The 27191-nt window shown below is 35.0% G+C and overlaps 4 protein-coding genes across 7 annotated transcripts; 1 reads left to right on the forward strand and 3 right to left on the reverse strand.

Annotated features, from left to right (window-relative positions):
* Positions 1-300: 300 nt before the first annotated feature.
* Positions 301-4113, reverse strand: ORC5 (origin recognition complex protein 5). 2 transcript variants are annotated; one of them, XM_022050509.2, is made up of 5 exons: positions 3951-4113; positions 2051-2958; positions 1543-1959; positions 983-1298; positions 301-872 (listed from the first exon to the last, which is right to left on the reverse strand). In XM_022050509.2, the coding sequence occupies exons 2-5, from the start codon at positions 2878-2880 to the stop codon at positions 822-824; spliced, it is 1614 nt and encodes a 537-aa protein (XP_021906201.1). In that variant the 5' UTR covers positions 2881-2958; positions 3951-4113; the 3' UTR covers positions 301-821. The 2 variants fall into 2 exon arrangements, with proteins under 2 accessions (XP_021906201.1, XP_021906200.1); XM_022050508.2 differs by having other exon boundaries at positions 2051-2909; positions 3951-4112.
* A 1192-nt stretch (positions 4114-5305) lies between these two features.
* ATI1 (mesoderm induction early response protein) lies at positions 5306-8505 on the reverse strand. 3 transcript variants are annotated; one of them, XM_022050587.2, is made up of 3 exons: positions 8349-8505; positions 6728-7518; positions 5306-6072 (listed from the first exon to the last, which is right to left on the reverse strand). In XM_022050587.2, the coding sequence occupies exons 2-3, from the start codon at positions 7496-7498 to the stop codon at positions 5968-5970; spliced, it is 876 nt and encodes a 291-aa protein (XP_021906279.1). In that variant the 5' UTR covers positions 7499-7518; positions 8349-8505; the 3' UTR covers positions 5306-5967. The 3 variants fall into 3 exon arrangements, with proteins under 3 accessions (XP_021906279.1, XP_021906280.1, XP_088076144.1); XM_022050588.2 differs by having other exon boundaries at positions 6728-7534; positions 8349-8483; XM_088220018.1 differs by lacking the exon at positions 8349-8505 and adding an exon at positions 8198-8339.
* A 1328-nt stretch (positions 8506-9833) lies between these two features.
* On the forward strand, positions 9834-12728 carry LOC110820965 (ribosomal RNA small subunit methyltransferase G). The gene is made up of 9 exons (XM_022050613.2): positions 9834-10000; positions 10159-10239; positions 10821-10910; positions 11026-11192; positions 11554-11623; positions 11808-11887; positions 12031-12093; positions 12245-12321; positions 12467-12728. The coding sequence occupies exons 1-9, from the start codon at positions 9923-9925 to the stop codon at positions 12565-12567; spliced, it is 807 nt and encodes a 268-aa protein (XP_021906305.1). The 5' UTR covers positions 9834-9922; the 3' UTR covers positions 12568-12728.
* Positions 12729-13032: 304 nt separating this feature from the next.
* On the reverse strand, positions 13033-14923 carry LOC110820966 (LDL receptor wingless signaling/trafficking chaperone). The gene is made up of 3 exons (XM_022050614.2): positions 14542-14923; positions 14281-14409; positions 13033-13637 (listed from the first exon to the last, which is right to left on the reverse strand). The coding sequence occupies exons 1-3, from the start codon at positions 14848-14850 to the stop codon at positions 13458-13460; spliced, it is 618 nt and encodes a 205-aa protein (XP_021906306.2). The 5' UTR covers positions 14851-14923; the 3' UTR covers positions 13033-13457.
* Positions 14924-27191: the final 12268 nt, after the last annotated feature.

A 27191-nucleotide genomic window follows, 5' to 3' on the forward strand; every position in this document is an offset into this window, starting at 1 on the left:
GTTCTCAAACAACAAGTTACTTGCACTCTTTTTTTTTTTTTTTTGGAACAGAAGAACACCAAGAAAGCCAAACACTGTACAAACACGAGAGACTAAACTTACTTTTTCGCAGATTATTTAATTTAGAAGACAATTATATATGTATATATATATATATGTGCGCAATGTAGAGGAAGATTCGAAAAACACGCATGCATACTTAAGTTCAAAACCATAGGGGAAAAAGAAAAGTCTAATGTGAACCAAAAGCCTGACCACGAGGTAAAAAGATAATCTAATCATGCACGAGGGATAGAGAGGTAAAAGAAAATCAAAACAACTTTATAGACTTTAAATAAAATCTCCTGAAAATTTAAGCTCAGAAGAACATTATGAAACATAAGGAAAACAATCAAAGAAAGAACCAATAAATCCCTGGCTAGCCACCAGCACTAACGCTCGATGGTTATTTCCGATCAATTAGAAGTTATTTGAGTCCTAACCTTGACATGGGCCATAAAATTATATTCATAAAAGAAAAACAAGCCCCTGGCTGATTCCAATATGTAATACAGAATTATATATTACCCACATCTTTTAAGTGCTACTGCTACAATTAACAATTTAAGTACAAAAGTTAATTACCTGCTAGTCACTGCGAAGAAAGGTCAAGTAGATATCATGCGCGATATCATCTGCTTCTCTAATTTCCTTTGGTAATCATTGAGAATAGCGGATTTTGTTGACAGTATCCAAGAATAATACGTCGAATGGCAAGAAATGGACATTTTGATCTTTTCAAGTTTCTTGGTACATCTTTGTACACGGCTCCCTGTCAGATATTATCTTCTGTACAAGTACTTGGACAAAGGGAACCTAAGGCTCCTTGCCACCTATAAGCAATTTCAAACTCAACTTTAAGTTTAAGGGATAGGCAGCAAACTGAAAACAACATAAAGCCATTTCAAATAGAATTTACATTGTTAGATGCTTGAAGTATTACCTTCATAGCCAATTCTTCAGACACCGTAGAACGGTATCTGATCGAGCCCTCTAAAGGGCAGTTTCCTCCTTTAGTGACAAAGTTAGCATTGCAGAGGCTGGACAATTGTAAGAGTACATCAGACATTAACTCACTACTACTCCCTTCAACTCCTAAGCCATTGCTTCCTTCTTCCTCTTCACTGGACGAATATTCTGCCACCGATGTAATGCACTGAAATATGGCTAACAATCTCTCCAAGGGAAAAGTTCCAGGCCCTCTCATAAGTAATTCCTGTTCGGCAATTTCCTTCTGCTCCATTGATTTTTCAGAGGCCCTGTACCGGAAGAAAGCAGAGTATGAGTACATTCCATCTAACCACTGGGACAGGAAAACAAAAATTTCTTGGCAACCAAATAAAACAATTTCTTTTTTCTTTTCTTATAAACTTCTTTCCAGAAGTTCACAAACTATACACACAATCGACAAATAACCAGAAGTTCACAAACTATACATGATAAAATGGATACATATATGCATATATGAAAGAGAAAAAGAATATCGTATTTCATTCCACGTACTTTCTTTTCCGTTTGTGACTGCTACAGCCGCCAGTTGAATCAAACATTGATGCGTCAAGAGTAGCTGGGTTTCTTGAAGCAAGGAATGCCGAAATTAGAAGATACTTTGCAGAAGCAGACATATGGAAATCTACCTTCTCGAATCCTTCACAAATTGACTTCTCAGCATCGTTTTTCCACCTTGCCTTCTTGTTGCCTTCAACTTCAACAGAAGTCTGGGATGGAACCCTGAATATTCCATTCAGAAAAGGAGTAATGCGTGGTTGCAGATGGGCAAACAGCCTTCTCTTCATGTCTTCATTGGGCACAATTCCCAAATCCTTCAAGGGTTCACAATACACTTTATACAATGATGAAAAGACAATAGATAATGCATCCACTCGTCTCGTAACTCTACAGAAAGGTCTCAATACCGCACTGTTTAAAAAGAGAAACAAGAAAAAGAAATTAATATAAGGAAATAATAACCAAAACGTCACCAAAGAGATGAAGCAACTTGTTATCTTACTTGAGAAAGGAGGAATACAGCTTTCTGTTTGCTTGGTTTCTCATGAAAATTTCACGAAGAGCGTCTTCTGTGTAGTCAGGAAAATAAACAGGTATTGGTTCTATGTACCCCATACTCGAGTAGTATGTATCAGGTGTGGTTCCACTAACATAGATCAGACCGACTTCAGGCATCTTCAAGATGTTATGAAGATTAAAGAGGAAAGGCAACATGGTAGAACTTTTATCCCAGTCTCTAACAAGCTCCAAGTTGTCAAATATCAAATAAATCATCTTTCCGTTAGGTCGTCCTGCCAACTTGTCTGAGCTCAAATTCACTGAATTGCTGTTAATATTATTTATAATATTAATCAAGGCTTCACGTAGAAAATTAACAAAATCAGCCGGCTTCTCACAGCGCTTTGCACTAGAATAACCGTTTGCATCACTCTTTTTGTGAAGCAAAAGACGATCCAAGATTGACTCAAACAAGATTCGAGGACTGTAACATGAAATACAGCTTGAATAGACAAAAGGGCGTTTGAGATGCCTGAATACCTGGAGAATGATACTGGTCTTTCCAGTAGAAGCAGCTCCATATATAAATATAGGAAGCATGGGGGAATTCGAGGGACCCAAAAGGTGCAGAAGCTCAAGAATCTGGGTGCGTCTACCTGGAAAACTAGAAAACAAATCATCCTTATTGATGGGCTCTTGATCAAATGCAAGGTCGTTAATTGTTGGAACATTGGATATCCTTGTCTTTGATGTCTCTGCAGCATTGATAGAAACAGCAGCAGAAGAAGACCTGGTTGTTCTTCTTGTAATTTGTGGGGTTCCCTCGTTTGACATTTTTCATATGTGTGCAAGAATCATATTTTCTGGCAGATTAAAGAGCCCTAATGAGAACTAAAATTGATATCCAGTAAACTATCAAGGACATTCAATACACAAAAGAAAATTGGTCAAGTTAGACAGAGCCAATTAACCAAATCCAGCCAAAACCAATTGCTATTCTACAAAACAAATTATCCAGTAAATTTGTCAATCAAAATCCTTTCAACAGCAACCCGATGGTCCAAGAGAGAATAAAACACTTGAAAGTTGATATCCAGAATAAAACTCCAGGAACATATCTAAATATAAAAGTCTGTTCTGAAAAGTAAAACTCATCCCTGCAAACAAACCTTCAAGTTCATTACATGAAATTGAAAGAGAAAAGAGAGAATATAAAATCATTTTGATAAGCTAACAAGAAATGTGATAATAAATAAACCAATTATAAAGAACCAGGTCCGCATCCAAACATGAGGAAACCGGATGTTGCAAAACTATGAACATAAAAAAGTAAGCAAGACGTGCAGAAATAGTAAGCAATTAAACATGGAAATTTCAGGACGTTCAAAAGATACATGTTTTCTGTTTATTATAACCATGAGCCTATCATCACATTCACTCTTGCCCATAAATAAGAGTAAAAATGCTGAAAACATCCCAAAAAAATTTCTTAATGAGTTATGAATGAACAGGTGAAACGCTTGTTTGAATAGCCAACACATCCTTTCTCATTTATTAATAAAAGATACAATAGGCATGAAATTGACAGCACAGTAGCCACTGCAAATTAACTGTGAGGAGAGAGACTATTGACCTAAGACAATTCCTCAAAAGATAGAAAATTAACAGGAAATGTTACAGAAAATACTAGGCTCTTACCTATTCATCAACTCCGATTATCACAAAAAAGGGACAACAATCTCTTTTTTAAGTAAAAATACATATGCTTTACTGATTAAGTGAAGCATAGACACCCAGCAAGGAGTTCAAACTATTTTTATATCTTCTATTTTCCCCGATTTTAAACGCAGTGCCCAGGAATAAATTATCAAGGAATAGCAAGAAGCGGAGAAATAAGAGGCTACCTGATTAGAGATTCGACTGGAACGATGACGCAGAGAGAGAAATTGCATAGAAGGGGAAAGTTTCGAGCAAGGAAAGGAAACCCTACGATGTGGTTTGAAGAGATGGAGATGGAGAGCAGAGGAAGAAGTGTTCCCGCCAATGAATTTTGGTTAGGCTTGTTCAGCGGGAACACAGACCTAGGGGTAATTTTGTCCAAAATAGTTTTTTTGGTTGGTCGTCCTAAGGGTATTTTGATTATTTTTAGTTTCTGTTTTTCAGTTTTCTTTTTAGTATAAGGCGTCGTTTAATATTAAATTTAAATTCGTAAATTTGTAAAAAAATACAAATAGCAATATCAACGTAAATTAGTATCATTGTTTTGGGGTAAATACGCATTTGGCCTATCTTTATAATACCTTGATGATTGAGGCAGTTATAATTTATAATATAAATTTTAAAAATATTATTAAATTAGTTATTTATTAAAAAAAGTATTTTTAATTAAAAATTATTTAATATTTGATATAATTAGTTATAAAAAGTTATACAACTTTCAAACAAGAGAAATTGTTTATTCAGTAAAAATAAATTTCTTAAATTTAAGCGATGAATTTTTAATAAAAATAAAATCATTTTTTAAAAAAATTATATGTAATACCTTTTAATTTTTAATTAAAAATTTATTTTTATTGTTACAAAAGATATTTCGCATTTTATTTTTTTAAATTATAAAAATATTTTTGAAATGTAAAAGTTAAGAGAAACACCCTTAAATCTCAAAAAAAAAAATATATATTAAGCTCATATTAGATTTTATAAATAATTGAAAGAGCACATTTTGAAATTTAGTTCCTTTTAATAAAATTAAAAATATTGTTTTTTAATTTCACATAAAATTATATAGGATATCAAAGTTATTGTTCTAAAAATAATTTTTTCCGATTTTATGAATAGATTTATTTAAGATTATTTTTAAAATAAAATTCAAAAGTTTTTTGTGATAGTTCAATTTCTATATATATGTGTGTGTGTCTCAAAATCCTCGTCAAATGAGCTTTATTTATCTGGCAAATGCTCACCGCGACCTCCATCCAACTCTAGTTTCAAGCCTTTTACATATGTCGTTCTTGATTACAAAAGATTAGCTTTATTAAATATTTGCTCGTGATAGAGACGTCTCGCTATTGGAATGTATTTTCGTATTGCAATTCAAATTATGCAAAATTTTCTATATAATTTAACACATCATAATTCAGCTTTTTATTATTTACATATCTAAAGAAATTCTTATGAACTAAATAAATTAAAAATTAAAAATTATGTATAAGATAATAACTAATAATTGTATATAAAATAATTAAAAGTAAAAACTGTCTAACAAACAATCAAAATATATAAATTATATTAAGACCAAACAAGCGGCACGAAAAGCACTCAGTTCTTCCCGGTTTCAATATCAAAGTCCAATCAAACATTGATCAGAAGCTCAAACTCTTGGGCCCAACATCAACTAATTACCGCATACAATTTCTGAACCAAGGATAACTTGATACCTCCAATACATCATAATAAAACACCTTCACCAAATCCAACTGCTACTTCCATCAAGAAACAACAATGGGATAGAGCAAATAGAAGGGAACCATGTAATGTTTATAACCTGCTTTGGTAAACGACATCAAAAAGTGCATCACTTCTTTTCATGGCCCACCAGTTGTCACAACATACGGCAATATTCAATGTGGTAGTGACAACCACTTGCAGGATCTTGCCGGAACTTCCTGGTTCCCATGGGCACAGACCCTTTTGGCACCTATATTTCTAGCTAGTTTGGCAGCAAGACCTACTGTAAAGATTAATGAACCCCAACTGTAAAGTGTATACAAGCATCATAATAACAATAATAGCAACATACATTTTAACATGTAGCTATGTAGCTTTGACACAATGATAATAGCCAACCACACAACAAACTAATATTAACACCCAGAAATCTCTCTCTCTCTCTCTCTCTCTCTCTCTTTTTTCGTCATCATCTTAACTCTCACTTGAGGAGCTGCCTCTGATAAAAGACCCTCGTCCGTGGCCACCCACAATCACATCCTTAAGGCGAGATATTGGACCCAACATCCTGCATGTCTTCTGCCAATTTGACCATGTAAAGAATGTCAATATTGATTAACAGCAAGTAATAGAAGGAAGATCTTCGTATTGCCATACATGAAGAATCCATAGTAAACACAACTATTTCTCTACCAGTCATCCCTAAATTTTCATGTTTACAACACAAAGTATGACAAGAAGAAGAGGATTCAGAAAGATAGATCAACCATATTTAGAAAAAGGAAGCAATCATTTCACTGATTCATATCTAAGATTCATATTTAGAAAGAGGATTTCACTCCATATGTTTATAGAATTTTAGGTATGGAACACTGCCAACCTTGTGACAGATAATCCCTCAATTAATCTAAGATTCGGGCGACAAGTAGAGTGAGCTTATAGTAACTACTAAAAGAACACTACAAAATCCTGTGCACAAGCATCAAACACCACCGTTTTGGAGATATATCCCATACGTGATCTAAATCACCACTTTGGAAAGCAGTAAAGATCCCAAAACTTGAACAAATAAGCAAAAATGAGTGAGAGAGAGTTGAATACGGACCCCCTTTGATAACCAAACATTTGCAAAAACAAGGTTCATAGATTTTGAGTGCCGATGTTGAGAAATTAACCTACTTATTAGAGGATATATTGGAAATGTGAAAGATGAATGGACTAGCTAATTAAATACCTCATCATTGACGGTGGACTGCCACCTTAGCTGCAAAACCTGCCACCTTTCTTGTTGCCAACGCTGCCCAAGAATTACAAGGCCCATCACAGCAGCAGCAACGAAAATGGACCAAACCGCATTTGCTTCTTTCGCATGGGCATATAAGGAAGCTGCCCTTCTCCTCCACCAAGCTTCACATGGTAGATTGGATCCAGAATATTTGTCATTCTGTACAGTTTCTGGGAGCTGGGAAACATCAGCAGGTATATTCAGGCCTTCCTCAGATGACTCGCTTAGCTCAGAAACAGGGGGGGTTTCCTCATTGTAAGCACCTGATCTACCAAGTACTGTTTCACTATGTAAAGATCGTGTAGCTTCCTTGTATATGGACTGCTCCTTGTAAATTTTCTCATCAACGAACGGCATCTCTGATAATTCATCAGGTACGTTCAAATCTTTACTCCATTCTTCGTCCTTCGAACTAGATCTACCCTCTTGTAACATTTCCAATTCAGAGACTACATCCTTGCTTACACTATCTTGATGAATCTGAGTGTTTTCAGGTTCCATAGGTAAGTTCTCATGCTCACTGGGAGGGAACACAAAGTGGCTAGACATGAATAAAGCCTGTGAAGTTTCGGCTTCTGCATATGCAACAACATTGTCATCATCCTTCGATTCAACTTCTTTTGGACCAGGGGAAGCAGCATAAGCTGATGCTGTAAGTGAGACAACCTCCCATTCATTCCCCCGAGGGATATTTTCCTCTCCTTCTTCTTTATCCGACATTTTCAAGGGCTTGAAGCTTCCTAGAATTTAGAATCACTGAAAGAGTGAAAAACAAGAATAGTTCCACATCTTACCTTGTCTTTCAATCATGGGCCAAATAAACTCATACAAGACTCTTCACGATAGATTTTAAAAAATCCATATGTACAAAAGTTAAACTCTCAACCTGAAAAAACTTCCAATAGAACCATCAGACATTAGCGAGACAATCACATCTCCACTTGTTTGCTTCCTATTTAGCTTCTTTGAGTGAGGATAATAAACCAATACAATTTTTTTTTTTTTAAATATCCTAATACTTCAAACGGATAGCTTCTTTTCTTCGACAAATCTATAAAACATAAATACAGGGTTCATACAACATTCAACATCTCAAACATCTCAGTCCGCAAAAGCAAGTATATTCTTCCACGGCTTAAAAGTATCATTTATTATTGAAAAAAAAAAAATTTGTACTCCTCGAAACAAATTTTACAATTCAGAGAACGGAATTAAAGAACCAAACTGAAATATATTATCATTTACTAAATCCATATTAATCGCCTTATCCAAATCTAACTCCACGCTATCTCAACTAAAACCATCAAGCAACTCAAAGTTTAAACTACTAAAAACCCCTCAATTACTCGTCAAATAAACAGAGGCAAGCAAAAATACACACAGAAAGCAAGTGTACACAAACATGCAGATAAAAATCACCTTTTCCAATCAAAACATGATCGTGAACCGACTAAAAACCAATCAAAACATCAATCAAGACGATTTTATGCATCAGAAGAACAGAATCGATAACCAAATCCTTCTCCACAAACGCAAGGAAAGAGAAAACTGATTGTTTGACGGTACATACAGAGTAATCAAGCGAGATCTAAAGCGATAAGATCGGTCGGGGTACCGAGCCGACGACGTCCCGATGATGAGATTGCGCTTAACTTCCTCGCGATATGAGGAGAACAGAAGGATTTTATTTTATATATTGAGAACTCTCGGGTAAGAGATGAAGGAAACCGAGAGCACCGGTTTCTTTGGGCGAGAAGGGATCGGTTTAACTGGCTGTAGCAGGTGACACTGTGTCGTTTAGTGGATAATATCTGGTCGTTTTGGGGCGCTGAGAAGATGGATTACCGGTTTAAACCGCATTTATTTTTTATTTATTTTGTGTTTATCTTACACCTGTTTCGTGACTTTGCGTGAGAATAGAGAGGTGTGCGCGAACAGCATCGCTAGGACCCAAATGACATTAATGATTTGTTTTGTCAACTGATTTTGCCAAGTTACCATGAGGGGTTAAATTAGTAATTATCACAAGGGATGTTTATAATTTGATACCGACCCAAAAATCATAAATTGAATAGACGGGAGAGAATTATATTTGATTCAATTTGAATTATAATGTTCAAAATTTTAATTATACAATTTTATACTAAATAAATCATTATTTATCACATTAATTTCATTACTTAATAATTTAATGAATTGTTATAATTTGTAAATGTACTATTTATTTTGAATTTTATTAAAAAAAATGATATATCAAGCATTCAATTAATTAATTAGTTGTTAGTTATGTTAAAAATATTATTCAATTATTTTCATGCATTGGTATTAATTTTTTTTTTTAAATGGGTACTTTTAATATTTATTATTACATAAAATTTATTAATTGAAAATAATTGGATGTAATTTTATTCAATCACCTCATAGCATTCATGATTATTTATTTGTTCGATCATGTAAAAATAAAATTAAAAAAAAAAACAGCTGGGGGTGGGACCAAAATAGAACTGCATAGTTACCTTTATGTCGTGTTTTGTACTTTCTTAAATGGCAATTTCAAATGTATGATTCTTCTTTTGTAAAAAATAAAATAAAATTAAAAGTGTATCTTTTTCTTTTAATATTTGGTATTCTAGATTCTAAGACATCCCGTGATTGAGAGTTTTTCAATCCAAAAATTACATAATGGATAATTTTTTTGTGAAGATTCTTGAAATGGTATATAATTAAATTTTCAGAGAAACATTAAAATCAATTAAGTTATAAATTAATTATAATCATAATATAGTTTTTAATATGATTATATAAAAATACACTAGCTAATTCGAAACTAGTAAAAAATAAAAAATAAAAAATAACGACTATTTAGTCAAATTATAACTGATTAATGAGCTGTGAGTTTTATAAGCCCATCCGAAACAAATTTTAAGGTCGTCCAAATTACATGATATGAGCAAACGGCCACAGATCGTGGCGACTTCTAATTGGTTGAAAAAGTAAAGTCTTACCTGTGTGGCTGGCCGTTTTATACCTTCTCATTCCGTCGTTTTTGTCACAAGTCACAACAGCAAGTGGTGGTTGTGGCGGGCGCTAAATTTTATCTTGAAAAACTGGGAGGAGAACCAGCGTGGAAAAGAAGAGAGGAAAATGGGGCATCTCTACGCCTTGGACTTCGACGGAGTTCTCTGCGATAGCTGTGGAGAAAGCTCCCTCTCTGCTGTCAAGGTCATTTTCTTCCCACCTGTTTGGTTGCCGAGAAAATATTAGAATTAACAGAAACTCGACTGCTAACTGGAATTTCACAGAGCAAACAATTGATTGATGTTCTGTTTCCCTTAATTTAACCGTCAATGACTCTTTATTTTCTTCGGGATGCGTAATAGGCTGCTAAAGTGAGGTGGCCCGAATTATTTGATGGTGTAGACGCGGCCATGGAAGAATGGATTGCCGATCAGATGCACATGGTAATATCTATCACTTTCTTGTTTAATTGTTTTCTCTTTTCTCAAATTAAAACGGAGTTAAATACTTAAAAACCCTGACACTGAGAAGGGGGAGATAACGGGAAAACTGAACTGTGTTTGGAAGCTTGTGGGGAGGAATTTGAGAGAAGATTCCATGTTAGTACAGCAAAAATCAGATTAAACATGGGAATAATTTTGCTATGGTTTAAATTTTGTCTGGTACGTAGCTAATGGCTGTTGCTCGGGGTTGCTGTTAGCTCGTAGTTCTATGCTACTCTTCCTTCTCAATTATATATTATTCATTAACAATGAGCCTAGTATCTAGTTAGAGGGTAACGGGAGATTGCACGGCGTGCTTCAATTTAGTTTAGCAGAGATGATGCTATGCCCTCCGTTTGGTAGTTTCGCCCATTTTCATCAATGGGTCTGGCGAGGATGATGAGTGACAGGTTCAACTATAGCCTCCACGACAAATTATAACAATGCAATCAGTCCCAAGCATGATTAGTATATTAGTATTTTGATAACTAGGATAGTGGTCTAGCTAACTCAAAGCATGCTATTTTCTGTTAATATCATAGGTGCGGCCTGTGGTGGAAACTGGGTATGAAAATGTGCTGCTAGTGAGATTGCTGCTAGAGATGAGAATACCTGCCATTCGGAAATCATTGGTGGGTGTAAATTACATCACTTCACCAGTTGGTGGCAGTTTATATTTTTCTTCATTTTTTACTTTTTAGGATTAGGCTTGTAACTGATAATATAATTCAAAATGCAACTTGCAAGGTCGCAGAGGGACTTAATGTTGAGGGGATCTTGAATAGCTGGTCGAAGATAAAGCCTGTTATCATGGAAGCATGGGGAGAGGACAGGGATGCTTTAATTGATCTTTTTGGAAAGATAAGGGATGAATGGATGGATACAGACTTGGCAACTTGGATTGATGCAAATAGGTACCCGTTAAGGATCAAACTTGATAATTGAAACTCAAAGAAAGAAATATGGTGATCCTACCTTACTTTGCTCCAAAAAAATTTGCTAATTCACTGACTTTTTCCTAGTACTTCAAAAACTTATACTAAATCATTTCAAGAGTTACACTCATTTGAACTGCAGATCTTAGCATTCTGGGTTCAATTAGTTATAGCTTCATGCATCTGTTTCCTTACTTTTTATAGGCTACAAAGCAGTGACCAGAAATACTCAACGTATCATATGGGCTAACCAATCAAAACTTTTCTATTGAAGGTCCTGAGATTATAGCATATGAAGACTGTCTCTCATATATTCAATTATAAGGTGATTCTTTTGCAGATTTTACCCAGGTGTTTCAGATGCTTTGAAGTTCGCTAGCTCAGAGATATATATAGTTACAACGAAACAGGTGCAATTGCTTGTCCTTTTCTTCATTTCCACAATAATTAAAAATATCAGACCAAGGGCTTTGAGGGATCAATCAAGTAGGGGCAAGCAGAGCAGAAGGATTCAACTTTGAGAGCTTGAAGGAGTTTGGTAGTCTGTTCACTCTTCTGTTAGTAGTACTTTCTAATGAAAAGTGAAAATTGCAGAGCCGCTTTGCAGATGCTTTACTGCGAGAACTGGCAGGCGTAACAATTCCACCTGAAAGGATATTTGGCCTGGGAACTGGGTAATTCAATTTCATTTGGATGTTCCTGCAGAAAGCAGCAATACTGTTAAGCATTTATACTTTACATGTTTACTTTTCATAAATAATGATTCACTATTTCTTTAATATTTTTAATATCCTTGATTTTTGGATCCTCTTAACAGGCCCAAGGTTGAAGTGCTGAAGCAACTTCAAAAGAAGCCAGAACACAGGGGGCTGAAATTACAGTGAGATACCTTCCTGCTGAATAGCTAAAATTGATATTTCATTGATGAAATTTTTATCATGTTTTCTTTTGCGGAGATGAAGAAATAGTTTTTATTATTTATTAATTGGTTGCTTTCTCCAGCTCTTATTAACTTTGGATTCTGTGAGCAGCTTTGTTGAGGATCGACTAGCGACTCTGAAGAATGTGATTAAAGAGCCTGAGCTGGATGGATGGAGTTTGTATCTAGGTACCGTAATATTGCTGCTAGTCATAGTTTGTCATTTTTCATTGTCGCATTCTCTTCCATTTTTCTACCATCATTCTCTGTTAAGCATGATTCCACAGCGAAAAATACATGATTTGGCTGCTGATGTTATTTTTGCTTGAAACAGTTAATTGGGGGTACAACACTAGCAAAGAGAGAGACGAAGCAGCAAATATTTCCAGGATTGAGGTCATTGAGCTCTCTGATTTTAGTAAGAAGCTCAAATAACCACTTGATTTTCGTATTCCATCTGAAGTCGATATCAGAAACATTTTTTATTGTTCGCTTTCATTAAGATTATAGACAATACTTGATTCCAAAATTCTTTCTCCTCAGTTCATGTTAACTGTTAAATAAGTTGTCTATGAGTAACTTTATTTTATAATCAACTTGGTGGTAGGATGTGTGACTTGCAAATAGCTTATGGAATCAATGCACCATGTACCCATTACTATGGCGTCCACTGAGGCAAATCTATAAGCTAATAGTTTAGATTTGGCTCAATTAAAACTCCAATAAAGGTTACTTTGAAGCCAATTTATACTATAGAGTCAAGTTCAAGTCTGGCCATGAATACTTGATTTCGAATGAAACATGCTCATTTGAAATCGCTCATTTGAAATCAAGCTCAAGTGCAATTGAGCTTTGTACTAATCAATTCCAAATATTATTTGAGTTTGAATTCCAAAAAAAGGAATCAAATAGGATTTTGAGTTTAGTAACATTAAGCTAAAACAAATTAAGTATTCAAGTATTTGGCTTGTTTTCACCATATTCCTACACTTAAACATATATGATAAAATGATAGAAGGACTGGAAACCTCTTTCCTAATTAGAGCAGAGCAAGCATACTGGGCTTGCTGAGTAATGTGATAACAGTGACAGAGTGAAGAGAAGCTCTAAAAAAAACTTACTTAACTTGAAGGAGAAGGAATCTCTAGGTTAACAAAATGTAGGAGACAAGGAGAGTGCTCGGCGATGGGATTAGTATCATCTGCTCTGTTGTTTTCTGAGCATGAGCATCTTGATTATGAGTTGTAGTTAATTGGGAAACTTTTCATTTCTCAGTCCTAGATACTACAGGATGATGACAACATTATGCATTGACTGCAAGTTAACTACAACTCATCATTAAGATGCCCATCATCATGTTTGAGATTAGTATCGTCTGCCTTGTTATTCTCAGCATGAAGTTTCTCAAGGACGACTTCCAATGGAGGATCTCCAGGTCTTCGGAAAGCTTTTTCCCCAATCTTCACCTCATAAGCCTCCGGTTGACTTAATAGGAAGTCCTTCAACTGGAATACCAAAAGAGAATATGAGAAAAAGAAGATCCGGGCTGTAAAATAAAGTAGTTCATATAAGATGGATTATAAGGTGTTTGATTTAGTTTAGTATAAAAGAGCTTGTAAGCTCTTTACTAGCCCAGAACTTTAAGCTACTAAACTATCTATATAATTACTAGACCCAATAAAAATGTTTTAAGACTTAGAAATATTGAAGTTTGCTGGTAGCATTATTTGTTAGTTAATCCATGCCAAGATTGTTTTAGGAAACAATACAAGTTCCATAAACATAACTATTCCTTCTCAAATTTTTTAAAATGATATGATGTAAATATGCTTGTTTAGAGATATAGAAATCTCATAAATCATTTTTTTTGTTTTGGCTATCACCATCAATTTGATTATCTATAGTCAATCACATGATTATATTTTGTTATTATTTTTCCGGAAATACAATAACAATTGTAGAGTTGAAAGTTAATACTAACAAAAAATAGTCAAATAAGAACAAAAAGCTTTGATCTTTTTACTATATATGGGCATATTCAATCTCTTGAGCTCTCTGATAGACCAAATAACCAGAAACTTGCTTGTGTAAGAGTAAGGTAGACAAAGCAGAGGCATATGATATGTGAATTTGGAATAAACGAAATACCTCAAAGGTGTCTTGACCTTCTTCCATGTTGAACATAATGGTAGAGCGATCAACACCCATGAACCTCACCCCAAAAGCTCCCGTTCTCAGAATCTGAGTCCACTTCTTAGCAATCTCACCTACCATGTCCTGCAAACAACAACACCTCTTTCTCTCACCAACTACCCTCTATTCTCCATTTTACATCTAACAACACCAATTTCCATTTAATCGATGATTCTCGAATCGGAAAATCAACTAACAGACCGTAATGTCACTTACCGGAGTGCGTTCAACACCAAACCGGAGCTTAACGAACCCGAAAATCGGCCCCGTAGTCCGCTTCATCATATCGGTCTGAATCTTCTCAATGTCGAAATTAGAAAAATCGGGTGGGGGACCGAGGTCTACGGAGGTGATTTTTTTCCCCCATTCCTTCCAAGCCTCGTCTTCTTCACCGTCGACAACGTCGTCGAGATCGTCGGTGATTTCGATCCGCCGCTTGCCTGCCTCCGCCAATCGAACCAATCCGGCATTTGGAAAAACGATTTGGGGGAGGATGAGAAGGACGAAGAGCGTCAAAATTTTCATGGCGTTTTCTTTCCGTATTTTTTTTTTTTTCCCTTTCGATCCGTTAAGGAACAAGTGTTATGGATTTTCGGTTAAGTGGTGATGCCTGCGTGAACAATAATAATAATAAATAAACAATTATTTATGACGATAATAATAATAATAATACACTTTTTTCTTGATATCTCTATAATATATTACAAGGTATAATATCAGAAATTTTTAGAATTTTGAGTCCAATTATAACATACTTTATTACATTGAAAACGTTATGTTACAATGTCTTTATTTTTATTTTTAATAAATGTAGTAATTCAACAAAATTCACTTATTACATTCAATAAAATTACCCTTAAAACACAAGTTTAATTTTATTTTTCAATAATATATGATAAATTTGAGAAAATGAAAAAAAAAAAAAATTAACCAGATTAAGAGAGAAAAATTAATCTGCAAAAACTTAATCAATTACAATTTCAAGTTCTTTTTTCATGTGTCATTTATAGAGAAAAAATAATTTTATATTTTGGTAATAATTCTAACATTTGTTAGCTTATTAACTGGATTGTATTACTTATCCAATAACATAATCAAATTACACTATATATTCTTATCATAATCAAATATTTTATGATAAATTATTAAATTATTTATACGCAGTTTATTATAATTATTTTATTAATTTATATATTCTTGTTGTGTATATATATATATATACACACACACAAAAGTAGCCTACCCAAAGTCCCCATAATATTCTCAAAGTTAGCAAACAAACATAATCAAATGACCTTCCACTGCATTGCTCGTTTCGTGCGGCCAAGAGTCAGGTGCTGTGCCATGTTTACGTCAAACAGCTGTCACTTTAAATTTTACGTATTAATAAAAAATTTATCATTTGAAATTTGATGTAATTAATAAATATGTCAAATCAAATCATTAATAATAAATTACATAAAAATAAAAATCATTAGACTTTAGATAATTGTATAGAATAAAAAATATTAAGCTGAGTTTGGTCTGACACATGAAAAAGTTTAATTTATGCACGTGCAGGGAAAAAATCAACAGTAGTCAACAAAGGTAACTGTAAAAAAAGTTTTAAACATTTATAATTTTTATATTTATTAATAAAAAAAAAAAAATTAAAAACAACCACAGTATTCACAAAATGTAAAAGACTTTTTTTTTTTTTAAAAAAAAAAAGCATTAAATAAAAATATTTACTAGGAAATCAAACCGTTTTTATGATTTACAAAAATAAGAAATTGCCATAATAAGCCATAACGTGGTCCATGAGAATATAATAAAAATTAAGTAAAATCCAATTCAATACAAATTAATAAGTGGAAAATGTCGTATTGTATTGTTTTATTCTTCTTTTAAGAATATAATAAAAGATCTCATCAACTCCACCCCATAAGCTAATGGAATCTGTCGTATCTGTCAAGTAATAGAAATGGAATCTTATCGTTTGGCTACTCTCAAATGGCAGCATCATGTATGTATATATATATATATATATGTTATAGTGATGACAAATAAAGTCCTTAAGCCTAATTGATTGAATGTTTTCTCAAGAAATCATCATATTCGTTAAGAATTAATTAAACAAATACTACTTTGTAACCTATTTTACATTTTGCTCCTTTATTGCATATTGCATTGATTCTTTTAATTTTGTACAAATAATAATAAGTCATATTATGAATAACGGATGTTTGTAAATTTAAATTTAATTCACTTTATGACTGAAAAAATTAAATTTGTTTTAAATATTTTTTTATTTTAAACTAATGATCTAATTAAATATTTACAAATATTATTTCATCTCACACAATTAAATGCTAGTAACTCTTAACTAAACAGACCAGAAATAATAAATAGAGAAAGAGATGGAAATCTTGTTTTTATTGAGCGGAACTTAAGAGATGTCTAATGAGCTAATCTTGTGTGGACCAAGACATACGACAATGGTCTATAAGGTATCTCTTCATGCCTTCAATGAAAAGACAAAGATAAGGAAAAAGTATGTATACAAGAAGATGAAACGAAAAACATTGATGTAAGGGGATTTTGTAACACCAAAAACTTTTATTTTATTGTCATTGAAATTTTATTTGATTTTATTTTATTTTAATAAATAATAGTTATATGGTTTTAATTTAATTTAATTTAAATAAATAGAAATAATAATAATAATAATAATAATAATAATGGGTAAAATTATTTTTTAGATTTAATTGAAAATGATTTTGAAAAAAAAGGGTGAAATTTTGGATTATAGGAGTATTTTTGAAAAGAAAATCGAAAACCAGAAGTCAAAATGTAATTTAAAAAATTGTGCCACGTCAGCAGCTCCGGCCAATCAGGACACGCTGCGTGGCAGAGACGCTGACGCGGGAAGGCCACGCGGAATAGGCCACGTGGGCGATCCGCGTGCGCGCGATCGGACAGCTGAGATCTGTTCTCGCGCGCACGGACGACCCAGATCAAATGCGCGCACGGACGACCCAGATTGCACGCGTGCGGATGGCCTAGATTTGATCACGCATGGACAGCCCAGATCGCATCGCGATGGACGGTCCAGATTCATTTCTAATTTAATCGCGATCGGACAGTTCAGATTAAATCGTGATGGACGGCTCAGATTAAAAGGGAAAGGTTATAAATAACCTCACCCACACCCAAACTCAAACCCAAGCCGCCAGAGCCCTCGCCGAAGAAGACGACCCAGCCACCGGAGGAACCAGCCGCCGCCGCACTGGAGGATTTTTCGGCCGTTAAACGAGGTAAAATTTCTCCTCTTGGCTCGATTTTCAATGCTGAATTCACCTGTGACCAAATCAGAGCCAAACCACCGGCCAATTGGCCAAAAAATACCGTCGCAGCCCAGCGGCGCCACCGCGGGTTTCCTCGATTTTTGCTTACGATGAGGCCATTTCTGGTTCCCGTTCGATGTAATTTTTACACTACTGTGACCACCATCCTTTTCTATACAGGTTGACCGGAGCAAAACACCAAATCGCAACTCGCGCCGGAGAAGCCGCCGCACCCGAGAGCTCCGCCGCCGGTAAGTCTCGATTTTCTGTAATTGAACCTACTATGAGGGAACCTCCGGGTGCAGCGGCTCTGCCGATTCTTCTTCGCAGTTTATGTTCTTTCTTTAGCTACCCTATACAGAAAAGGATGGTGAGTACAATGATTGAAAAATCACATGAAACGGGAATCATGGAGGGGCTCATCAGAAGGATTTTGGGGTTTTAGCCGCAACGGCTCCGCTGGATTTTGCACGCAGTTTTTAGCTCACCTACCATTTCTCTTACTCTGATTTGGCGACAGGAGTACTCGAAATCAAATTTCGAGCGAGTAGAGAGAAATTTTACCTTTTTGGCAGTTGACTGTGGCTCCAGCGCAACGACGGTCAGCAGTCGGCCTCATTCTCTAGCGTCTGGTTCTTCTTCTCCGCCAGGGGCTGACTGCTAGGGTTTAGGTTTTTGTGTAATGTAAAGTATTTATAACAGTTATGTGTTGATCTAGGTCGTCCATCGTGATCGATCTCATCCGTCCGATTGTACCTAATGAAGAAATGAGTCTGAACCGTTTAACGCGATTAATCTTGACCGTTTAATCACGCCTAAGGTGAAAATGGATCCAGGCTATCTACGTGCATGAGATCGATCTTGGACCGTCTAATCATAGGGCAGCGGATCGCCAATGTGGCCTTTCGCGTGGCATCTACGTCAGCACGCCTTGCCACGCGGCACCCTCCGGTTCATCGAGGCTGCTAACTGGGCGGTCCTACATGATCGATTTTTTTCTATTTACACTTTAACCCCCCTGATTTTAATTTTTTTTTCAAAATTATCTACCGAACTCAAAATTTCACCCTTCTTCTTAAAATTATTTTAAATTTTGTCCATAATTTATTTTTTCTCAAAATTTAATAAAATTAAAATAAAATAAATTTTTTTAATTATATATATTTTTTATAACCCGTAAAATTATCCCAAGCTAATTTTCGAGCTCGGGTATTACAACTATCTCCCTTTTAAAAGAAATTTAGTCCCTCAAATTTGTTACTTTTTTGCTAGTTAAACAGGTAGAGATACTAGGCCCTGAAGCTTGATTCTAGTTCCTAAGTGACCTTTTCTTACGTATGGTTCTACCGTAGGATCTTGATGAATGAAATTTCTTAGTTGCAGAGTACTCTACTCTTTCAGTTTACAATGTCTACCGGTACCTCCTTATAGGATAGATACTCCTTGAATAAAATAGGCTCGTGGGATAAGATGTGTGAGGGGTGTAAGTTGTACTTGCATAACATAAGTACATTGAACATATTATGAACCCTGGATAACTATGGAGGTAGTGTCAGTCTGTAAGCAGTCGTACCAATCCGGTTTAAGATCTCAAATGGTCAAATGAATTAGGAATTTAATTTTTTCCTCTTATCAAACTTACTGATCCCTTTGAAAGAAGTGATCCTAAGAAACACTTGGTCATCTTTTTTAAATTCCAAATCCCTCTTTAGGGAGTCTGCATAAATTTTCTACCTACTCTGAGCTGTCTGAATATTCTTCCTGATCTTAACTATCTTGACTGTAGTCTATTCCACAAAATTTGGGCCAAATAATTTTTTATCACCCACTTCTTCCTAACAGATCGACGATCTGCACGAATGGCCATACAATTCTCATATGGAGTCATGCCGATACTTGCCTAGTAACTGTTATTGTAGAAAATTCTATTAGAGGTAGGTGTTCATCCCAATGGCCCTGAAGTCTAGAACATAGGCTCAGAATATATACTTCAGTATGCGAATCGTCATCTCTAATTGTCCATCGATTTGAGAGTGGAATGCGGTACTGAAGGACAATTTCGTTCCCATAATTTGCTAAAAACTAGACCAAAACCAAGAAGTGAAACTAGAGTCTCTGTCGAATACTACTGACACTGTAACCCCATGTAACCTGACTATCTCTTGGATATATATTTTTGCTAACTTGTTCAAGAGGTCGGTCATCTTGATAGTCAAGAAGTGAGAAGACTTGGTGAGTCGGTCGATAATTACCCAAATGATATTATGTCCTGAGCATGCCTTAGACAACCTTATTACGAAGTCCATTGTGATATGCTCCCATTTCCACTCTAGAATTGGTAATGACTGAAGTAACCCGCATGCATATTAATGCTCTGCCTTAACCTGTTGGCGTATTAGACACTTAGAAATAAAGTCAGCTACCTCTCTTTTTATCCCGCTCTACCAAAACTGGAGTCACATATTTTGATACATTTTAGTACTTTCGGAATATATGGCGAACTTGGAGGTATAAGCCTCTATCATGATGTCATTTTTTAGTTCACTATCATTTGGAATACACACCTTGTCTTGAAACCTGAGTAATCTATCGGTAGAGACTCGAAATTCTGTATGTACTCCCTGTTTTGCATCTTTGTTGAGGGTGGCTATGGTGGAATCAGTTAATTGATCTTCTTTTATTCTCTGAATCAATTCAGGTTGGATAGTCAGGTGGGCCAAACATACAACTCTCTTTAAGTCTTGAAGTCGTATCTATTGTGCGACCTGTCTTACCCTGCATTTAGAAACCATTATGTGAGTTAATATATTTGCACTTTTTTCGCTGAGCGTGTCAGCTACTACATTACCCTTACTCAGGTGATTCAAAATATTACAATTATAATCATTGATGAGCTCTATCCAACACCTCTTACGCAAATTCAGATCATTCTGAGTGAATATGTACTTCAAGCACTTATAGTCAATAAAAACTTCAAAAGTCCCTCCATATAAGTAGTGATGCTAGGTATTCAAGACGTGGATAATGAGGGTAAGTTCCAAGTCATTGGTGAGGTAATTTTACTAATGACTCTTCAACTGCCTAGATGTATAGGCTACGACCTTGTCATGATGCATTAGAAAAAATCCAACCCTAAGTAAAAGGCATCACTGTACACTGTATATCTACTTGTCCCACTCGATAAAGCTAACATAGGTGTAATAGTCAACTACTTCTTGAGTTCTGTAAAACTCTTTTCGCAGTCCACGTTCCATTCAAATTTAATGTTCTTCTTTGTGACCAGGTTAAAAGAGCTACTAGGCTGGAAAATTATTATATAAACATGTGGTAATAATATGTCATTCCTAGAAAGTTATGAATCTCCTTAACTGAGGTCAATTTTTCTCATCTAAGCACTGCCTCAACTTTTTCAGGGTTCACTTATACTCAATCCCTGGATATGATGTGTACTAAAAAGGTAGTATGTTCGAGTGAGAACCCACACTTACTCAATTTTACATACACTTTCTTCTCCCTCAGAACCTGTAAAACTTGAGTCAGGTGGTGAGCGTGTTCTTCTCTACTCTTTGAATAGACCAAGATATCATCGATAAAAATAGTGACGAACTGATCCAAGAATTATCTGAAAACCTTGTTCATCAAGTCCATAAAAATGACTGATGTGTTGGTTAGTCCAAATAGCATGACTAAAAATTCATAATGTCCGTACCTGATTCTAAAAGTTGTCTTGAAAATGTCATATGTCCTGATCTTTACCTGGTGGTGGTAACCTGAATGCAAATATACTTTTAAAAAGACTTGGGCACCCTGCAATTGGTCAAAAAAGTCATTAATTATGGGGAGGAGATATTTGTTCTTGATCGTTACTTGGTTTAATTCCCTGTAGTCAATACACAATCATAACATCTCATCTCTTTTTCTTGCAAATGTGACTCCAGCACTCCAAGGGGATACGTTATGTCGAATGTACCCACTATCTTATAATTCATTGATCTTTTTCCTTAATTCTTCAATCTCAATACAGCTCATGCGGTAAGAGGCAACAGAGATAGGCTGGGTGTCAGACTGAAAATCTATGGTAAACTCAATTTTATTGTCTATTGGTAGTTTGGGTAGTTAATTAAGAAATACATCCAAGAAGTCTCGGATTACTGGAATCTCTTAAATGCAAACTTCTTTTTTAGGTTTTCCTAATGTAGAGAAGACAATAGAGTTAAAACTTTATATAATAAAGAAATTATCATGGAAAATTAAAAGTTAAAATTTTTATTAACTTGTAAGTGACTCTTTATTAGGAGGGTTGAATACAAATTTCTTGTGAAAATAATCTACAGTAACGTGGTATGCCACTAACCAGTTCATTCCCAGGATTACATTAAAGTTTCATATGTCAATCTCTATCAGGTCCACACTCAATTTTCCACATGCTCTGTCTATGACACAAACTTCGTATATAACATTCTCTACTAGTATCCTACTTCCAATAGTAGATATAAACAACATAAAATCAAGTCTTTCCAGTGATACATTTAAGTTTTGGGTAAAAGTGTGTGTGATAAACGAATGTGAAACACTAATATCAATCAAAACATATGTAAGGTGATTACAAATAGTGTACGTATCCTATATCATGTTCGGGTTGGCTTTAACATCCTGCTGAGTTATTGTAAGCTCTGCTTTGGATAAGAGGTCTAGCCTAGTTCTGATTCTGCGGCTCTTGCGTAATATTGGGTACTCCCACATATGCAACAAGAATTATTAAGACGATAGCATGGTCAGTTCCCATTATTCTTGTCACAATGCTATCAAGTCCTACTGCGGCCTGTTACTAGAGCCTGAGGAAGAGCCTAAGTTACTAGCCTAGGTCTTTTATTCTGCTAAACTGATGCAATAAGTGCTGGTTTGTGGTGTGAAACTGAGGGTTTGGGATTCCGCACTACTGGAGAGAAGATGCAAATGTTCCTCTCCACTAGTTGTGCCTTGGTCAGAACGGCTGAGTAGGTACTGAGCTCAAATACGTACAGTTACTGTCTGATCTCAAGACGGAGACTCCACTCGAACTTTTTTACCTTCATGTCCTCATCCATCATGCTCTCAGAGGAATATCGGCCCAACTCTAGAAATCTTTGGGCATACTCCGAGACAGTTATCTCACCCTCTATTAGGTGTGAAAATTCCATCTCCTTCAACTGCTAGAGGTGCTCTAGAAGGTACTCTACATTGAAGACTATCAGGAACTGTTCTCAAGTAACTAGACCAGGCAGGGTGGCCTGCTTAAGCTGCCACTAGCGGTCTGCCTCTCCTACAAGCATATAGGTGGTAAATATAACTTTCTGTTTGGGAACCACTCCAAAAGTTGCTAAGGTATTTTCTGTCTCAACCAACCAATACTTGACCTCTTCAAAAAATGATGCAACTATAAAGGTAGATGAGTTTAGCCTTTTGTATCTTTCAATATAGTTTGAGTCCATCATGGGTGGAACTGGGTCCCGTAGAAGAGGAACTGGATTATGCTGGGGAGGGACCGAGTGGTCTTGTAGTGGTACTGGATGATACATTGGAGGTACTGGGTTGTATTTTAGCGGTATTGAATTATATGGTGGAGGTACCAGATTATACTGTGGTGGTGCCGGATGGTAGGTGGAGGAGCAAAGTTGTACCGGGGTGGCTCTGATTCTTCTCGTTACAAGGGATGCTCAAATTATGGCAGCAGGGGAGGGTCAGACAGCTCCCTCCCTTCTTCCTAAGCCTGCTGGGCAGAGATAAGTCTCTCCAGCATCTCAAAGAGTCAACATCCTCTCGAAGTGAGCCATCCTGGACTATTCAATTTAGTGGGGGTCTTCCTCTCCTCATTTTTTTGTACATGCATTTTATAAGGAAAGGTTGAGTGATAGTTTGTATTTGGTCTTGTTTTTTTTTTTTTAAATCTTGTGCAAGGAATGGTTCTGAGGAACACAACTTTGATACCAACTGTAAGGACTCGGAACTTGAAGGGAAATAAATTTATAAATTTAATGCGGAAACGATTAATAGAGTTAGGGTTTACATTCCTTACACAATAATTTAGAATGTTCAATAAGACTACAGGAATATCTCTTCTAAAAGACAAACAAAAATTAGAGAAATGGAACGAAAAAGGAATAACTAAACATTTTATGACAACTTTCACTAACACTTGAAAGGAGTCTGGATAGTGAACTACTCACAACCCTCTTGTTGATTGGGATCTGAATCTTGGTCCTTTTGATCTGAAATAGTTAATGAAAGAGTGAGCTACACTAGTTCAGTAAAAATATTACGCTCATCGCAGATACGAAAAACTGAAGATTGATAAAAATTCTAAAATAACTAATGGAGCACTTAATTTGAGTAAATTCATTCAATATGAAAAAAACCGTTTATTTCAAACTTACCGTAACGAGTTTTCTAAAATAACTTATAAAGACTCATATCCATATTACTCTTCACTTTCAGACATAAGAGAACAAGAAACAATAACTTTCTTTCCTTACCTATTTACTAGTATCCCTGGGGGTCCATATGGGTGTCCCCCCTATTCGTGAACTCAATAACCAATTTTGACAATTAACCAGTCGTCCCCATATCCTGTCCGATAATGGGCGCCAAACATTCCATCACCTCAATACCCTTTCCGGTATGAGAGTGAATCATATCTCCCAAACTTTTCTGGTAAGGAACTTCTCAGTCCCGTCCTACTGAGGTAATGTTCACGATAGAGTTCCCTATGTACCAAACTCGTCTGTCTTTTTTTTAGGTACCTAGTAAGTCTTTCACATACAAATTTTCATTAATAACAACTAGTAACATATACCAATATCTCATATTATATTCACAGATCAATTTAACTACATTCGTGCTGACGGTATGTAACCAAAATAAGCAGATAATTCGATAAAATTATTGAAACTATAAATTAAGACAATTATGAACTAACTGGTTTCGGCTTCACTAGTGACCTGTAATTATTTTTAGAGTTTTTTAAATTTTCACAAAATATGAAATTATACATCGTTAAGCTTCAATTTACTGTAAAAGAGAATAGGGTGAGGGATCCTTACCCAGATCGGCGTTTCGAGATGTCGAGCTATTTAATGCGCCTCCTAACGAGTACTGAGTTTCCTGAATTTTTTTATGTGAGATTCAAAACATTCGTCAAATACCTAAAAATTCTCTAAAAATTCAAAATAGGTGTCCAAAACTCATTCCAGCCAATTTTTGGAGTTCCGGCATGGCGACACCGGAGCACTTCGTTGCCCACGGGGGTGGTTCACCTCAGCCTAGCCGGTTTTGACTGGTTTTAGCCGGTTTTGACCAGTTTTAGCTGGTTTTGAATGGTTTTAACTGTATTCTTGGAGAAAAATACGTTAGGGGCCTTGGTTGGCCAGAAAATCTTAAAGAAACTTGAACCTACCGGCAGGGGGACCTTCGAGTGCAGTGGCTTTGCCGTTTCTCCTTCACAGTTGAGATTCTTTCTTCGACTACTCTGCACCAAAAAAGACGATAATGATTAAAAAATAACATGAAACGGGAATTAGGAAGGTGCTCATCGAAGGAGTTTTGGGGTTTTAGCCGTCGCGGCTCTGTCGGGCTTTGCCCGTAATTTTCGGCTCACCCGTCATTCCTCTTACTCTAGCTTGGCCACAGGGGTACTCGAAATCGAATTTCGAACGAGTAAGGAGAAATTTTACCTTTTTGGCAGTCGGCCTCCTTCTTCGGCGTTTGGTTCTTCTTCTCCGGGGGGGCCTGGCAGCTAAGGTTTAGGTTTAAGTTTCCGTGTGATGTGAAGTATTTATAATCATTTCGCGTTGATTTGGGCTGTCTATTGTAATCGATCTCATCCGTCCGATCACGTTTAAGAAAGAAACGAATATGAATCTTTCATCACGATTAATCTCGACCGTCTGATTGCGCATAATGTAGAAATGGATCTAAACCGTCCAAACGTGTGGGATCGGTCCTAGGTCGTCTGATCGCGGGGCATGCGGATCCCTAGCGTGGCCTCCCGCGTAGCACCGACATCAAAACGCCTTGCCACGCAGCACACTCCGATTCGTCGATGCTGCTGATTAGGTGGTCGTATGTAACCAAACTTTCTCTATTTGTACTCTGACCCTCTGTTTTCAATTTTTCTTTCAAGAACACTATCGAACTCAAATTTTCACTCATTCTTCTCAAAATTATTTTCAATTTCATCCCTAATTCATTTTTTTCTCAAAAATTCAATCAAATTAAAATAAAATAAAATATTTTAATTATTTATATATATATATTCCATAACCCATAAAATTATCTCGGACTAATTTTTGGGCCCGGTTGTTATACATATAATAATGAGCAAAACATGGGAGTATTCATTTTTTTTCAATTAAAATTTATGTATAATACAACAAATTTTAGTAGAAAAATATCTTTTTTATGAATATAATAATATATCACTCCATCTATATGCAATTATTTTTGTATAAATTGACCAAATCATAACCATAAGTTAGTATTATTTATTCAATAAAAGGTGAATGAGCACTTCTTATATGAATTGTATAATTATTCATAAACATACCAACTTGCTTTATCATTACAATATATGTATAGCTTTCTATTATATGATAAAGCACTTTAACTATTTAAAGTTACTCTAAAAAAGGATAAATTATTGTGTGATGAATATGTCTGGCAGATTGCCTTCCATAATTATATTTGTAATCATTACAAATTTTTGGTGTTTGGAATAAATTATGGATTTATAAAATATTATAAGATATCAGCTTCTCTTCTTCAATATATATTTAAAAAATTTATATATTATTATATATTTTTTTTATATTTTAAAAATTTAAATAGATAATTATCATATATTTATAAGTTAATTAATTAAATAATTATCGTTTATATTATTATATTAATTTTATTTTGATATATTTAAAAATATTTTTATATGAAATTAAAATAAATAATAATTAGATATTATTCTGTTAAATACAAAATAACTTTAAAAATAAATAACTAATATATGTATAAATCATATTAATTTTATTTTTATATTTTAAGATTTGAGTGAATAATATCTGTAATTAATATTAATATATTATTTTTAATGTTACGAACACTTTAATAATTCGAAGTTTTTATTTTTTTAAAATCAGAAAATGTACTTTCATAAAAGACTAATTATTGGATGAATCAAATTGGTAAAAGCCGCCTTACAATCATTATTATTATTATTTTCCTTTTGTCTTCTGCAAATAAGAGCGGTCGGGTCCTGAACTTACCGTTTCAGGATTTCTCAAGCGATGATGTCCAAGTGCACTTCATCTTCATCCTCAGACAATTCTGACTATCTTTTTCTCTGTAATATAAAATAATAAGGAACAAAAAACAAACTTCTCCTCGGTTTGGTATTTTGGATCAGCCTGTTATATTACTCGTAGATAAAAAATTTTAATAAATATTTTTGCCTTTTTAGATTTTTTTTTTTTTATTAAATAGAAAATCGTCTTCTCTGAGAATCTTACAGCACCC

The sequence above is a fragment of the Carica papaya genome, chromosome 5, assembly GCF_054855325.1.
Source record: "Carica papaya isolate Zhongbai chromosome 5, ASM5485532v1, whole genome shotgun sequence".
Lineage (NCBI taxonomy): Eukaryota > Viridiplantae > Streptophyta > Magnoliopsida > Brassicales > Caricaceae > Carica > Carica papaya.